Source organism: Brachyhypopomus gauderio, chromosome 11, assembly GCF_052324685.1.
Source record: "Brachyhypopomus gauderio isolate BG-103 chromosome 11, BGAUD_0.2, whole genome shotgun sequence".
Classification (NCBI taxonomy): Eukaryota; Metazoa; Chordata; class Actinopteri; order Gymnotiformes; family Hypopomidae; genus Brachyhypopomus; species Brachyhypopomus gauderio.
The window spans coordinates 14237688-14253104 of record NC_135221.1 but is presented as its reverse complement, the minus strand read 5'-3'; the positions used below and the strand labels follow the sequence as shown (position 1 = coordinate 14253104).

The window sequence follows — 15417 nt, the reverse complement described above, 5'->3', positions numbered from 1 at the left end:
GGCTAACTGAGTGACTAGCACCAGATTGAAGTAGCGACAAACACAACAAGGCTTAGCAAAACTTAAGCCTGACGAGAAACACGAAAACCAGGTTTCCCAGGAGGATTACAACAGGAGAAAATGTCAATAAACATAACAGGAAGATGTATGTTAACAAAGCCAAATGAAAGGACAGAAGACAGGTGAACAACATTCTGAGTAGTTCCATGTCACAAGACAGTTCCATGATGCTGAAGAAGTGAAAGCACAACACATAAGTTCAGATTCAGTACCCCAGAAGAAACATTGTGTCCTTTCAGTTAAAAAAATGCAACATGCAACTCTGTATAGTTAGGGCCATTTTTCAGGTCTTTACAAGGTTACCCGTGTTGTCTCTGGATTTACCCTTGTTGTCTCTGGATAGCAGGGACGTTTTTGTTCTCAAAATGTACAACCTCCCACCTTTACACACACACACACACACACACACACACACACACACACACACACACACACATACACACTCATTTGTACACTTACCCTCAGCACAAAGTCCTTTTATATTGACCCCTTTTGCTGCCAGAAAGCCGAGACAGGCATCTATGTTTTCAATCTGTAACACACACACCCACCCACACACACACACACACACACACACACACCACACACACACACACACACACACACACACACACACACACACACACACATACACATAGTCATCCAGCAGATGTTTTACTGTAACAGTTACCCAGCCCCAAAGCCCCACACTGCAAAAAACGATTTTTAAGAAAGTAAAAAACCCTTGTTTATGGACTTTATTTCTTATTTTTGTCTAAAAAGAAAAAATATTCTTAACAAGCAAGTTTTGTACAAGAAAATTAAGCTCATTCTAAGAACATTTGTCTAACTTTTTCTAAATAAGATATTTCAGCTCATCTTGAGCTTTATTTACCAATTACAGGGTATGACTATGGTTTGGTTGAAATTCTAGAATAAGAATAAGATTATTCTTCTTATTTAAAGAATAAGGCCACTTAAACAAATTCTCATTTTAAGAAATGTACTTAATGACTCAAGTTTGAAATAATGGCTGTCATAATGTTTCATACAACATGTGGTCTTACATGAACAAAAGCTGCAAGACTCAAAGCAGTTGGTAAACATAAAACACAGTTAAGCAAGCCCCATTTGAAAGACATAACATACAGCACAACTCATAGCGTTCACTTTAGGCCAGGTCAAACAGATGAACACCTTTAGCAAATCTTCACCATAATAATCATGTACCAACTACAGCGTTCGAATGTCAGTCTCTTGCTACAAATGGCCACAATAAAAAATTTTTAAATTGCTGTAAAACTGTCCAAAACCACCATCTAATGATCCAATCCATCCATGTAAAACAGAGTACCTTTTATAATATATCAGATGAGATATTTATAATATATTGATATGACAGCATAGGTCATATCAAATCTATAATCAGTTCTGTTGCTTGTGCCATGTTTGGAATCTCAATTTTACATGACATGTAATCTGTCATAGCAAATGGTATTATACTGTTGTAATTCAAAACAATGTAATGATGAATTTATCACATAAATATTTCACACAAGCCCAAATACAGGAAAACCACTATAATTAACAGCACTCACAATTAATGAGTTATTCTTCATGTTGTAAACACGATACTCTTTGACACATCCATCTATACCACAAACTACATGGAAATCTGGACTATGGCTATGTGCAGAACTAATATGACTGAGTAGGATTTGAGGGTCAGACCCACAAAAACGAAGCATATAACACAGCGCCAAATCATTTTGCTTTGCTGGTCTGTGAACTCATTTACCCATGAACCTAAGAAAACCTGGATTAGTCTATTAAGAGGTATACGGTTTATCATAAGTCGCCTTACAAAAGCTGGAATAAATAATAGTACACATTCACTCGTTTATTTAAAAAAAAAATTATATTATATATATATATTTATATATATATATATATATATATATATATATATATATATATATATATATATATATATATATATATATATATATATATATATATATGCTTATAAATAAAACGTGAACTAAACTATCTCCATCCCCTCCCCCACACTCCTGGAGATGGTATCGTTACAACTTTCGCGCCGACGGTTAAAGACGACGGTTAGACTGTAGGGTTAGTGCTACTGAGGTTCAAGTTTGGATGTGATTTCATGGTACAACTAGTGAAGAATTGAAGGCAAGTTATGGAGAAACTGGACGAAATAACAATTTCCACTCTGAAAGGTATGTAACAGTTTTTTTCTTTGTTTAGTGTTAATCTATTTTGTGTTATGTCGCTAGCATGCTAGGCTAGGCACATCTTGATGCAGGGAGTTATTAAAGCATTCCTGTGCCGTTCTCAGTTTCAGTCTCTGTGAATTCTTTCAACAGTAGTGTGCAAAACGTCATGATTTAATGGCAATTAAAATTGTGGCATTTTCAAAATTCGTCTTTAAAAGTTTCCACCAGGTTTGGCCATATTAGCATGGTCCCGGACAGGGCAGGACTATCCAATATCTGTCGTGATCTAATGGCGCTAAGCGGTTGTGTATCTAGTTGAAATTCTATTTAGAGCAGGTCAGGGGTGGGTTTCCCGAAACGTTCGTAGTGCTAAGTACTTCTTAACCTCATACGTTTCATACGAGGTTACGAAGTACTTGGCGCTACGAACGTTTCGGGAAACCCACCCCTGAAAGGTAATGTTTGGAGGCTGTTAATTTTAGGTAATGTTAATGTGTACGGCTGTTGTATAACGTGCTTTATGCCCGAAAAACCTCTTCCAGTACATAATAGTGATGAGTCGTTTCCAAAAGATCCGGTTCTTGAACAGCTCGGTGAAATTAATTAAATTAATCGATACGCGGCTATCGGAGTCGTTTTATATATTAATCTGCACATTCACCTTCGCATCAGTACAGGGAATCAGTCATAGTGTGAGACTGTTATTAGATTATAAAAACAAAAACTCCGTATTTTCACACACATAGAGTGAGCGAGAGAGAGACTCATAACTCTCATAACTCCATATAAAAAAAAACATACAGAAATTAAGCAGTAGTAGCATATAGACAAATAATTGAGAAATAACCTTGTTTTTTATGTTAGACTTGATTGAATTAAACAATTTTAAAGGAAAAATGCACTTTAAAAAATGGCTTTAAAGGAGTCCCATCAATACACGCACACGTCCGCTTCCACTCGGCTAGGGTTCGTTGGCGGTCTTTCAGGCGTGACGTCAGCTGCGTTCTCTGAGAGCACATTGTTCGTTACAGTGTCCAGACAATTTAAAATGATAATGATATGCATCAATGTTGTACCTATTTATAACACGAATTATGGATTATGTAATCTAGTGATAATTGGAAACTTCTATTGCAGAAGCAAATGTTGGAGAAGACCTGCTGTCTTCACTGTCCCGAGATGACATCAAAGATCTCTTTCCTGGTCCTGAACATTTCCTGAGGCGTCGAGCTCTATGGCTTGCAGTGCACAAATGTGAAGAAGTAAGTTCTGCTTTATTGCTTATTGAAAAAAACTGAGGACACACCAGTTTCTTTTATGCAGTTAAAATTAATTTTACCAACACACACTTACCAGATACCCAGTAGAAGGGCTGTTGGTGGTTTTCTTTCATTTTGGCTTTAAACAAATGGCCTACAAATTTATCAAATGCACACATTTTAAATTTTACAACAATTTACTGATATTTTTGCTATACATTCTTGCATCTCTAGAGACCTAAAGTGCTTATGCAATTTTATGTGAAATTAGCCCTGTGTAAATACACTGTCTATATCTGTATTTAATCTTTCTGTCCAACTCTACCCTGTAGTAACGTGTGTTATTTGGTCAGCCACTTTAAAGGTTGTCAACATTATGCAATCACATATTTTAATTTAATCGGTTTGTAGGATTTAGTTTTCACTTTACAAAGGGTTTTTTGTACCTTTTTCTCTTTCAAAAAGCCAAATTTTGTTGACCATGATTGATTTAGAAAAGTAATAAATGGGTAAAACATCCAAGGGGTGAATATTATTAATAGACACTGCAAATGAATTGTACACATCTGCTCTGTGCTTAGCTGGTTCAGCTGACTTCTTTGACAGTCCGAAAACCCAGGAAAGACACTACAAGACTCCAAGAAATATACAAGACTAAGAAACCAAACAAAGCTGCTGTAACCCAACTGCTTAACCTGGAGTACGAGAGTAGAAGACAATTAATTAACTCTGATGCAATAAAGGAGCAAGACAGACCAGTGAGGGTTCTAGAGGCATACCCTTGTTTCAGAGAACTGGACCATGTAAGCAGTACTCACTTCTTTTAGCCATCCCAGCATTCCTTTAGGGAAACTTTTATATAATTTTCCAATTCTTTAAATACTATAGCCCTCGTGTTTAAGTGGTTATTGTCAAGACCAGATATAGAGCCAGTCTTTTCTGTCTGTATTTTTCAGGTCCTGGATGAGCTGCAGAGGATTATTCAACCATCCAATTCCAGATACATATCTGAGATGAAGGATAGATGGGAAATCTTCTACTCAAAGGTGCAGTTCTATGGTGTCATGAAGAAAGTAATGAAGCCTCCAAAAACTTTGGATGGAGGTAATTCTACAGTACCTTGATTTGTCTAAGTTTATGTTTTGTATATTGCATTATTCGCTGTGATTGATCGTTTTATTTGTCTTTTGTCAAACCAGTGGAAGATGCAACAGCTGTGTTCAGAGCCCTTCCACTGCTCTTCCCTTCCAGCACACTACCACCTAAGAAGCTGAGCATCTGTGAGGCTTTTTTCTATGTCCTAAAGGTGAGAATGCAATATTATATGTGCAATTATTGTTTACTTTGCACTTAATCATGCTTTCACTTTATGAAATTTACTGAGTGGAGATGCTCTAAATATTCTTAAGGTTCAGGTCTATGATATCCTGAGGTTAATAAAACCTACAAAGAATAATGAGTCAATTTTAGGCTGTAATGTGGCTCCAAGTTCTCCAATGATGGTAGATTCAGCTGTGTCTTTGTGATGTACGTGAAGTTCTTGGCACCTAAGATTAAATCACAATCACATAATATGCAGAAAAATCACAAGGATATTTTCCCCCATATCATTAAGGGCTTGTTTCTGTACCTTTTTATTTAAAATTGCTGTAGTACGTCTGGTACTTGTAATGTACATTCACACAATCTGCTTAATATATAGTTACAGTTTTTACTATTATCATTTGACTATTAGGTGTTTTAGTTGGGTGTGTGTTTGTTGAGGTTCTGCTCTAATCATCCTCATTCTTTTCTGGCATGTAGACTTCAGAAGACCATGAAGGCTACCTTCGTCGGCGACCCCTGGCTTGCCCAGTTCTGCTCGTCTCTGAAGGCAACTGCATGATTGCTGTTGGAACCACACCAGTGACCACCTTTGACCGAAAGTATCTTTATGAGGGACTGCTCTACCTCATGGCATATTACTATGCCCTACACCTCACATACCCAAAGTACATTTCCACGTTGCTGTCTATCTTGCAAACTGAAATACTCAAAGATTCCATCCATGACAGTGATTCAACCCCCTCTTACAAGAAGGCGCTTGGTGAGTGGAAGTCATTCATTGAGTGAGTCTCTCTTAGAGTCTACTTCCCTGTGTTTGTTTTTTTCAGAAAAGTGGTTCAACACATGTTTGTTTCTGAGATCTTTAAAGATGTTCTTCTGAGATAATGGAAACCATATGTTAGAATATTGGTTTTTATGCTGCAGGGAAATGTATTTTTGATCTTAGTAGTTAGTATTCCCCATTTGAGTATCTGGATTAAGCACTTAGTGGCAATGCTACACAGTACCCGGCTAAAAATTTAGGTAATGTTAGGCGTGCTGTTTGGATGGACATATAAAGACTGTCAAAATACAATTGCTGACCTATTGCTGTGTTAATAAAAATGCAAAAATCAAGAATGCTTCTAGTGCCTTGATTTTAAAATAAAACAAATTGTCTTGTTTGTCTTGAAAAAAACAATTAGTTTTAAGAAAACTTGTCCTGTAGTAAGCTTTTTTTGTTACATGAATAATTTAAATTAAGGTGTAAAATCCTAAAGTAAGCAAATAATTCTTTAAATCAGCAAGACATCAAGAAAGCATAATTTATTTCAGGAAAGATTTTCTACAAAACTCTTGTTATGAGTCACATTTTCTTAAATTAAGCATAGAAAATCTTGAAATCAGCTTAATCAAGATTTTGTCACACTCATTTTAAAAAAATATTTCTTAAGAAAAGCAATTTTTGCTTGTAAGAAGCACAATTTTCTTTAATTTAAAAATACACAAGTTAGATTCATTTGCTAGTTTTAAGAATTCTAGACAAGCAACTTTTGCTTACCCCATTGGCAGATTTTTTTTCTCAAAACAAGAATAAATTGTCATATTTAGGAATATTTAGCTTATTTCAAGTAGTGCTGTTTTTGCAGTGCAGGAGCAAAATACAACCTAGAGTAACATACTGTATTTTACAGTCAAACTGCTCTATTTGGCAGATGGACTCCTGGATCATGGCACAGGTTTTATTTCCATCACTACTGCACTCTGATTCTATTGTGACTGTGTGACATTATGACCCCTCACTCCCTCCATTAGCAGGTAAGTATTTCTGACTGGAGCACTCTGCCTGTGTACCACAGTTTTAGAACCAGAGTTTTGAAGCTGCTAAAGCTCATTGGCCCCAGAAAGCTCCTAATATTACAGTCTGCTCTGTCCCACCAGGAAACCTGGCACCATTCATGCTTAATCCCAGTGTCTGGAGGGGTTCTAGAGAGTGTTTAACTGGCCTGTCGTTTACAACGTCCTAGGGCTAAATGTGCAGCATTGCCTCCATTCAAACAAAGCTTACCATTTCAGAATGGCTGTGGGGGTAATCGATGATATCAGCAATCTTCTCATTAGCTTGAAAGAGGCACAAAAATAAAAAAATCAAAAACTATAACAAACGACTTACATTTCCATTTCAGCTCAAACATGTGACCAACCTCAATTGTGAAGCAAATTTCATTGGCTAATTGCGGTTCTTCCAAAATTTCCTACCAGATAAATCCCCTCATCCCCTCCATCATTTAATCATGGACTAAAATATACAGTTTATGGAAATGCTGTTCTAAGATTTGGTGCAGTGGGAGGACGTCTGACTGTACTAGGCTGACTTATTCTTCAAGTACGTAGCTATAATAACAATGACTGTAAATATTGGCTAAATGTTTCAACTAATAAGAACAAATGCCCAGGATACACCAGGTGATGCCTGACACCTGACATATCATCATATACTCCCAAGTTCAAGCACAACCCTTGTGGGGGATCTTTACCTACAACCTGGATGATCTCAGCCAGCAGAACGCCATCAGCCACATCCTGTTGAAGGTCCTTCACCAAGCGCTTATGGCCTGACATTGACAGGTAGTGGTTGGCCCAGTCTGTGTAAATCTGTTCATCCGAAAAAGAGGGAAAGAAAGACCCACTTTGTTCACTCCTAAGCCAAACAGGCCTGCCGTCAGAGCCAGGCAAGAATGCCTGGGGTTGGGAGTGTGTGGATCAGAGGAGCAGAGTCCCCCACACGGAGACCCACAAACCACTCACATTTATACCCTAACCCAGACCCACAAACCACTCACATTTATACCCTAACCCAGACCCACAAACCACTCACATCTATACCCTAACCGAGACCCACAAACCTTTCACATCTATACCCTAACCCAGACCCACAAACCTCTCACATCTACTCCCTAACCCAGACCCTCAAACCTCTCACATCTACTCCCTAACCCAGACCCACAAACCTCTCACATCTACACCATAACCCAGACCCTCAAACCTCTCACATCTACACCCTAACCCAGACCCCCAAACCTCTCACATCTGTACCCTAACCCAGACCCACAAACCTCTCACATCTATACCATAACCCAGACCCTCAAACCTCTCACATCTACACCCTAACCCAGACCCACAAACCTCTCACATCTACACCCTAACCCAGACCCACAAACCTCTCACATCTACACCCTAACCCAGACCCTCAAACCTCTCACATCTACTCCCTAACCCAGACCCTCAAACCTCTCACATCTACACCATAACCCAGACCCTCAAACCTCTCACATCTACACCATAACCCAGACCCTCAAACCTCTCACATCTATACCCTAACCCAGACCCTCAAACCTCTCACATCTACACCATAACCCAGACCCTCAAACCTCTCACATCTACATCATAACCCAGACCCACAAACCTTTCACATCTAGACCCTAACCCAGACCCTCAAACCTCTCACATCTACACCATAACCCAGACCCTCAAACCTCTCACATCTATACCCTAACCCCGACCCACAAACCACTCACATCTACACCCTAAACCAGACCAACAAACCTCTCACATCTACACCCTAAACCAGACCAACAAACCTCTCCCCTAAGCCAGACACTGTACCCACTCACCAACAGCTCTGATCTATTTCACTAACTCAGACTGAATAATGTACATAAACAATAATAAAGCAAAACTTTTGGAGTCACAAAATGTTAACAAAATTGAAAAACAAAAACAGAAACCTAGAGACAAAAGGAATGGTTTGACCCCTGGAAATAAGGGTCCAGACTCCTCCAAGCCTAACTGTAAGCACAACTCTAACTCTAAGTCAAACCCTAAACCTGGAAATAAGTGGGTCCAGACTCCTCCAAGCCTAACTCTAACCCCAAGTCTAACCCATACTCTAACCAGAACTCTAACTGTTAAAAAGAAATCTATTAAAAAAAAAAGAAATCCAGTAATTAGCACTAACAATTCTGACTTCACATAGAATCTATAGTATAGTACTTTCATTTTAAATAAGCTAAATTGTCTGAAACTGCATAATTGTGGCTACCCAAATTCTTCCCATAATTCACTTTTACCCTCATTTTCCTTTTGCCCAGTATCAACGGACAGATAAATCTGCATCTGACCACTGCGTTGACAGTACTACCTCAAGCTTATTGAAGTATTCCAACTGCAATGCAGTGGCAGACTGCCAGCACTGGGGGGCAGCACATCATATATAAAAGACGTTACTCTGAACTCTGTTCAAGTAGTGGGGCACAGGCAGGGCCGGAGTGGACCCCTTTTTCAGCCCGGGAGTTTCATGCTCAAATACGGCCCAAAATTATGTTCCCTCCCAATCGGCCCAAACTAGAGATTGACATGAGCCGGCCCATCAGGAATCCTCCTGAATCTCCCGATTAGCCACTCCGGCTCTGGGCACAGGTAAAGTACATGGCCTGTGGAAGATGCAACAAACAAAGGCACTGAAGATGAGCAATCAAACCATTCTTTTGGTTCATTTCTAGACAATTTGAAGTGTCTGAAACATTGTTGCGGATGTAATAGCTTAACTTAGTGTTGCAAGCCTTGTTGAATTCAAAGTTGCAATCTGAATTCAGATTCACGACGTTGAACTGAACTCCCAGTTTGCTGGATGGTGATCTGACTGGTTCTGTGACACGTGTGATGCTCTCGACTCAAACACAACGATCAGCACAACTGATTTCATTTCAGCGTGGTGTCATATTCTGAAGGGCAAAGTATTGAGCTAGTGTGAAGCAGTGGCAAACAGACAGGGACAGAGAGAGAGACAGAGAGAGAGAGAGAGAGAGAGAGAGAGATACTGAGAGACAGACAGGGAGAGACAGAGAAAGACAGGGAGAGAGATACATGGAGAGACAGACAGGGAGAGACAGAGAACGACATGGAGAGACAGACAGACAGAGAGAGAGACACAGAGAGAGACAGACAGAGAGACACAGAGAGAGAGAGAGAGAGAGAGCAAAATAACATACACAGCACACACACACACACACACACACACACACACACACACACATACACACACACACACACGGAGTCTCTGTAGGGGAACTTTATTTCTGAGCCCAGAGTCTCTGAAGTCCTCCACCCATCCTGTGAGATCAAGCTCTCGACTGTCAGACCTCTGCCATGCATCTGCACTAATCATCTCCAGATCCACACTGTGGTCTACTGCACAGCTCCTGAGCTGCCGCAGGTGTGTGTGTGTGTGTGTGTGTGTGTGTGTGTGTGTGTGTGTTCCTTTTGCAGACAAAGAAACAACACAAGAATTTGAGCTTATAAACTTTAGCCAAGAAAATTCACTGTGCTATTCATAGCAGGTGTTAACACAATCACACAGGAGAGGTGAGAGAGGGGGACATGTGAGAGACATGAGAGACATGTGAGACGTGAGAGATATGTGATAGACGTGAGAGACGTGTGAGAGATATGCGATAGTTGTGAGAGACGTGTGAGAGATATGTGAGAGATATGTGATAGACGTGTGAGAGATATGTGATAGTTGTGAGAGACGTGAGAGACGTGTGAGAGATATGTGAGAGATATGTAAGAGACATGTGAGAGCAATGTTAGAGACATCTGAGAGATATATGAGAGACATCTGAGAGATATGTGAGAGACATCTGAGAGACATGTGAGAGACATCTGAGAGATATTAGAGCTATGTGAGAGAGGGTGGTAAAGGCAGAGTTCTACTCTAGAGAAGACTCTGCCATGACCTTTGACATTAGACTGTACACACAGATTCAGCCAATCCAGCGAGCCCAGAGAACTCCTGCTCTGCTCTTCAAACGCAGAGAGCTCACACTACTAAAAGCAAACAGCTGTACTGTTCACCATTACTGCATATTATTAAAAATGAGTGACAAGATATTTATCACCCTGTTGGCTTTGATCTGCACGGTGGGTTGAAGGGGTCAGGGGTCTCTCACCACAGTACACATGGCACCGGCTTTAGACAGGCATGAGTATTCCAGCAACTCATGCCAGTAGAAAAGGGGCTAGAACTACAAATGTCTGAGAATATGAGCTTCATACAGGACCTTGTGCACATGGGTTTATGTTGGAGGAGAACACGAGCCTGTGGGTTTACACTGGAGAATAAGAGAATACCTCAGCACTTATGTTCAACTGGAGATTAGTAGTGTATTAGTGTATGGGGTTGACATGTGGACCAGAACCAGTGCATTGGGCCTACTGAAGGGCCACAGTGGGGAGTGTGTACCCCACATGGCCATGTGCCCACCTGCAGTGTGGGGTACCGCTACTAATGGAACACTGTAGTAAAACCTCTACTGCCATGTGTGTGTGTGTGTGTGTGTGTGTGTGTAGCCCTATAATGACAGACCAGGCAGCACAGTGTTTCATCTTACCAACCACATGAAGAGTGTAGTTCCTTATGCAGCAAGAGCACAAGGCAAAATAAACACACACACGTGCCCTCACACACACACACACACACACACACACACACACACACACACACACACACACACACACACACACACACACACACACACACACAATATATATATATATATATACACAAAGCAGCTGTACACTCAGTGTATAGTTGTGCAGTGGGGCAGAACATCACATTTGACCAAAACTGTCTGATCTATTCTTAAAACAACATCATTTTTTCAGCAGGACTTATTTGGTGTGCTTCAAACCACACAGATCTTGGCACACTGGCACAAACAAACGCATGACAGCGAGAGGTTCCTGCAAAAGAAAGACCAGAGAACAGCGCCCCCTGCTGCCCAGGGCAATAGCTTCAGCCACGCTGGTGAATGGATGTTTAGTGCACCACCTTCCACCTTCAGACACGCCTCATTCGGTCGTCGTTATACTATGAGCTATTTTAACAGCTACAGCACCAAAACCGAACTACACTGAACTGCAGTAAACATGCTGATGAAACTGAATTTAAGAAGACTTGTGTAAAACAAACACACTACACAAACACACACTAAACAATTGAAAGTAAGGAATGCAATACAGCAAGAAATGACGCTTGTGCTAAAAAAAATCTGTGACAGACAGATGGGAAAACTCCACAGTTCTGAAAAACCTTCACAATTTCATTAAATTACACACACACACGCACACAGACACATACACACACGCACACTGGCCACATGCACATACAAACACACCTGGAGAGCTTTTTGCAAACTATCCTGCAGGTGTGGGTTAACCTGGACACCTCTGCAGCCCACAGACTCTTCCACACACACCCCAAGAACTCCGGCTAAAGTAACCAGTGCCGATAGCTTTCCAACACATGCACACACAGTTTACCGTTCATCCCAATTTTTTTGCCATGCACACACACACACACACACACACACTGAAATTAATTTGTATATGTAATAAAATAGCCATAAAGAAATATCATTTCTACAGAGACATAACATCAAAACGATCAGTGCTAACCACCAACTTCAATATAACCTGATAGAGGCGCGTGGAGCCCAGACCTGGGGTTCTGCTGTCCTGTCTCTGGCTGTCCTGCTGCTTGGGATGTGTCCCTCTGAGAGGGGAGACTTCAGCGGACCGAGCCTGGAGCAGCCGCGCTCGGGGCCGCCCTGGCCGTGCTCCTGGCCCCGGCTCGGGGGCTGCAGAATGGGCTGGACATTGTACACCGGCTTGGGTAATCCTGACTTCATCTTGGATGCTACCAGCACGGCCGGCATCTTCCTCTCCCCTGCTGTCCGAGAGCAGTCGCAAGACTGTGGTGGGCTTACAGGCTCACATGCACAAACACACACACATACACACACACACACACACACACACGAGCGCACACCCTCCTACTGAAGTGCAACCTTGAGCAATCGTGCGAGCTGACTCAACAGCTGGTGCAAGTGAGTGGATTGCCTCGACGACACACACACACACACACACACACACACACACACACAAGGCAGAAAAGACTCAACAGTACACACACGTTCTAAAAGACATCTACCACAGTCAGGCGCTGAACCTTGAGCCAGTGGTGCTCGCCTCTTCACCAGCACAGACCAGCACAGTATGAGTGTAAGTGTGGAGCGCTTCACCACCTGTTCCTGACCACAGCTCGCAGAGGCGGTAAAGAGCGGTCCAGGACAGCCCGGCCCAGCCCAGCCCAGCTCCCACCCAGCACTCGAGGGGCGTTCCCTTGTCACAAAAAGCCCAACATCCCCAGAGAAGAGTGCAGTAAACTGCTACATGAAAGGCTGTTCAGTAATAAAGTGCAATGTGTCTGCCAATCTGGAACTGCCCGTCAGAATCAGGCACAACGGGGCGAGCAGTCTGGCTTGGACGGGATTAGAGAGGCAGGAGACATGGCACAAGTGTCTTAGGGAGGAACACAATGATGACAGGCACACTGGATGCCTACCAGGTCCTTGGGTCCTGCACACAATGAGCCAATCTGATCATACACTCTATTTCTTGCAACACAAGTGGGAAACACTCCCAAAAGCAGGGGAGACACTTTGAGAAAGATGCCAGACTGGAATATCCTGAGGACAATTTTGGTTTATCAACAGTGGCAGGATGTAATGTAAGCACACACGGGTTGGTAGGCGGCTTTGCGGTGTTTTAACTTTTAATAGAACTTGTGTAAATGTGTAGATGTTCAGTAGAAGTGGAGGAAATAGTCATCCTTCCAAGACAGTGGCTTCTCGTGCCTGATCACCTTCAACATGTTAAGAGGGACAGGGAGAGAGACGGAGGTGGGGGGCTGCGGCTGGCGGAGGTGGTGGCGTGGTGGGGGATTAAGGAGGATTAAATTGTGCTTAAGAAGCAGTTCTTGGAGCATGTGGACTGAACTCAATTATCCCTGATGGGCTGAAACCAGTGGATCATTTAAAAAATGTGTAGATTCAGAGCATATACATATAAAACTGTGTGTGTGTGTGTGTATATATATATATATATATATATATATATATATATATATATATATATATATATATATATATATAGACACATTACTTCATGTCCTTTTATATATCGACTGACATTAAGACTGTGTCACCTGTCATATCACTGAACACAGAATAACCACAATTTTGTGAACTACAGGCTTGTAACTGCATCAGCACGAACAACTTGTGCCATGAAAAGATCCCTCAGGGTTAGATCTCCAACCGAAAGAGGAGAACCCATCAGTGGAGGTCGATCATTAAATAACAGCATGGGAAACACCACAAAGGGCAGCCTAATAAAGACCTACCACAACATCTGTGGGTGGGAGGTGCGGGTTGCTAAGTTGAAGCTTCAAATAAACACAACTTGAAATGTGTGTTCAATTTGACCAGCTGGTGATGTTAATAGCATGGGGTTTGGTCGTTTAAACCACAGAAAGAGACCCTGAGGACAGCACAGTTTGGGTTTTGGTCTTGTGTACCAAAATAGTAACTGCAGCAGATATGAAAAAAATCTCTATTTTAACAAAAATGCTCAATGTACAAAAACATTGTTAGTTTTTTGTTAATTCCGTTTTCATGTGATGGATGAGCCATTATTTGAGACTGAGATGCTGATTACAAGTCACAAGAGTGGTGAGGTTTTATGAACCATGTCTCATTAATGTCAATGTTACTGAGAACAACAGTGAACAATGTTGTTGTCTGAATTCTGATGTCAATCAAGTGTTTCTTCTTAAAATACACAAGCTCTTCACCACAGTACATCACTACTTCATATAAGAATTTGTATAGGAAAGAAAACGTTCATTGTTCAGGGAATGATCTAATAATAATTTTTTTCATCTTCCTCAAATGTAGTCAATCAGCTGAGAGATGTTTCTAATTCTGGCTTAAGAAGTTACAAAAGAGCAAAAAACTGTGAATGATATTTTTTGCTGAGCCATTCTTTTAAGAACATTCTTTTAAGTGTTCCAAAAACAAGCTTGTTCAAGATGGTGTCTCTCAGATGGCTCTCACTAGAATGGTCTCTCTGAGATGGTCTCTTTGAGATGGTCTCACTGAGATGGTCTCACTGAGAAGGCTCGCACTGAGGTGTCCATGTCCATATATTCATAGGTGTAGTCCTGGTGTCATGGTCAAAATGTCAGCAATGAAACCATAACAGTCTGGCCCACAGCCATGATCCAAAGTTTAATAAAATAGACTCATCACTCTCTCTCTCTCTCTCTCTCTCTGTCTGTCTGTCTGTCTGTCTCTCTCTCTCTCTGTCTGTCTGTCTGTCTGTCTGTCTCTCTCTCTCTCTCTCTCTCTCTCTCTCAAAGCCAGCTGACTAAGAACCTAGCCTCACAGGCACTGGTGGAGTAACAAGAATCTACAAATGGCCTTAAAGATCATATGTAATCGTGATTGGGCAAGGCCACCCAAAGACCTTGGATGTTAGATTTCCTTAAATTAATGCCACAGCTTTTAAGACAAAGAGAAGCATTCACTTCAGTCATAGAGCTCTGTTGTCAATAAATGTACTAATCATATTGTAACAAAATATCACCCAGGTCTTACCTGAGCTCACTC

At 41.2% G+C, this 15417-nt stretch overlaps 2 protein-coding genes across 2 annotated transcripts in view; one reads left to right on the top strand and one right to left on the bottom strand.

Annotated features, from left to right (window-relative positions):
- The window catches only part of nav2b (neuron navigator 2b), an 86491-nt gene extending 73513 nt beyond the window's left edge, over positions 1 to 12978 (bottom strand). The window contains exons 1-5 of the mRNA XM_077022199.1: positions 12897 to 12978; positions 12406 to 12635; positions 7381 to 7498; positions 6912 to 6964; positions 520 to 592 (exon numbers count right to left, since the gene is read on the bottom strand). Coding sequence (XP_076878314.1) covers positions 520 to 592; positions 6912 to 6964; positions 7381 to 7498; positions 12406 to 12621 — 460 coding nt within the window. The 5' untranslated portion in view covers positions 12622 to 12635; positions 12897 to 12978. The remainder of the gene's footprint in view (positions 1 to 519; positions 593 to 6911; positions 6965 to 7380; positions 7499 to 12405; positions 12636 to 12896) is intronic.
- LOC143527171 (uncharacterized) lies at positions 2082 to 6057 on the top strand. Its single transcript, XM_077022198.1, has 6 exons — positions 2082 to 2282; positions 3417 to 3541; positions 4120 to 4341; positions 4495 to 4642; positions 4738 to 4844; positions 5342 to 6057. Exons 1-6 carry the CDS (start codon positions 2243 to 2245, stop codon positions 5648 to 5650), a joined length of 951 nt encoding a protein of 316 aa, XP_076878313.1. The 5' UTR covers positions 2082 to 2242; the 3' UTR covers positions 5651 to 6057.
- Positions 12979 to 15417: the final 2439 nt, after the last annotated feature.

Excerpts from the sequence above, each read along its gene's own strand:
- LOC143527171 (XM_077022198.1), top strand. The coding sequence starts at position 2,243 with ATGGAGAAACTGGACGAAATAACAATTTCCACTCTGAAAG. Across the intron at positions 3,542-4,119 it reads CAGTGCACAAATGTGAAGAA|CTGGTTCAGCTGACTTCTTT; the intron begins GTAAGTTCTGCT and ends CTCTGTGCTTAG. Across the intron at positions 4,342-4,494 it reads GTTTCAGAGAACTGGACCAT|GTCCTGGATGAGCTGCAGAG; the intron begins GTAAGCAGTACT and ends TGTATTTTTCAG.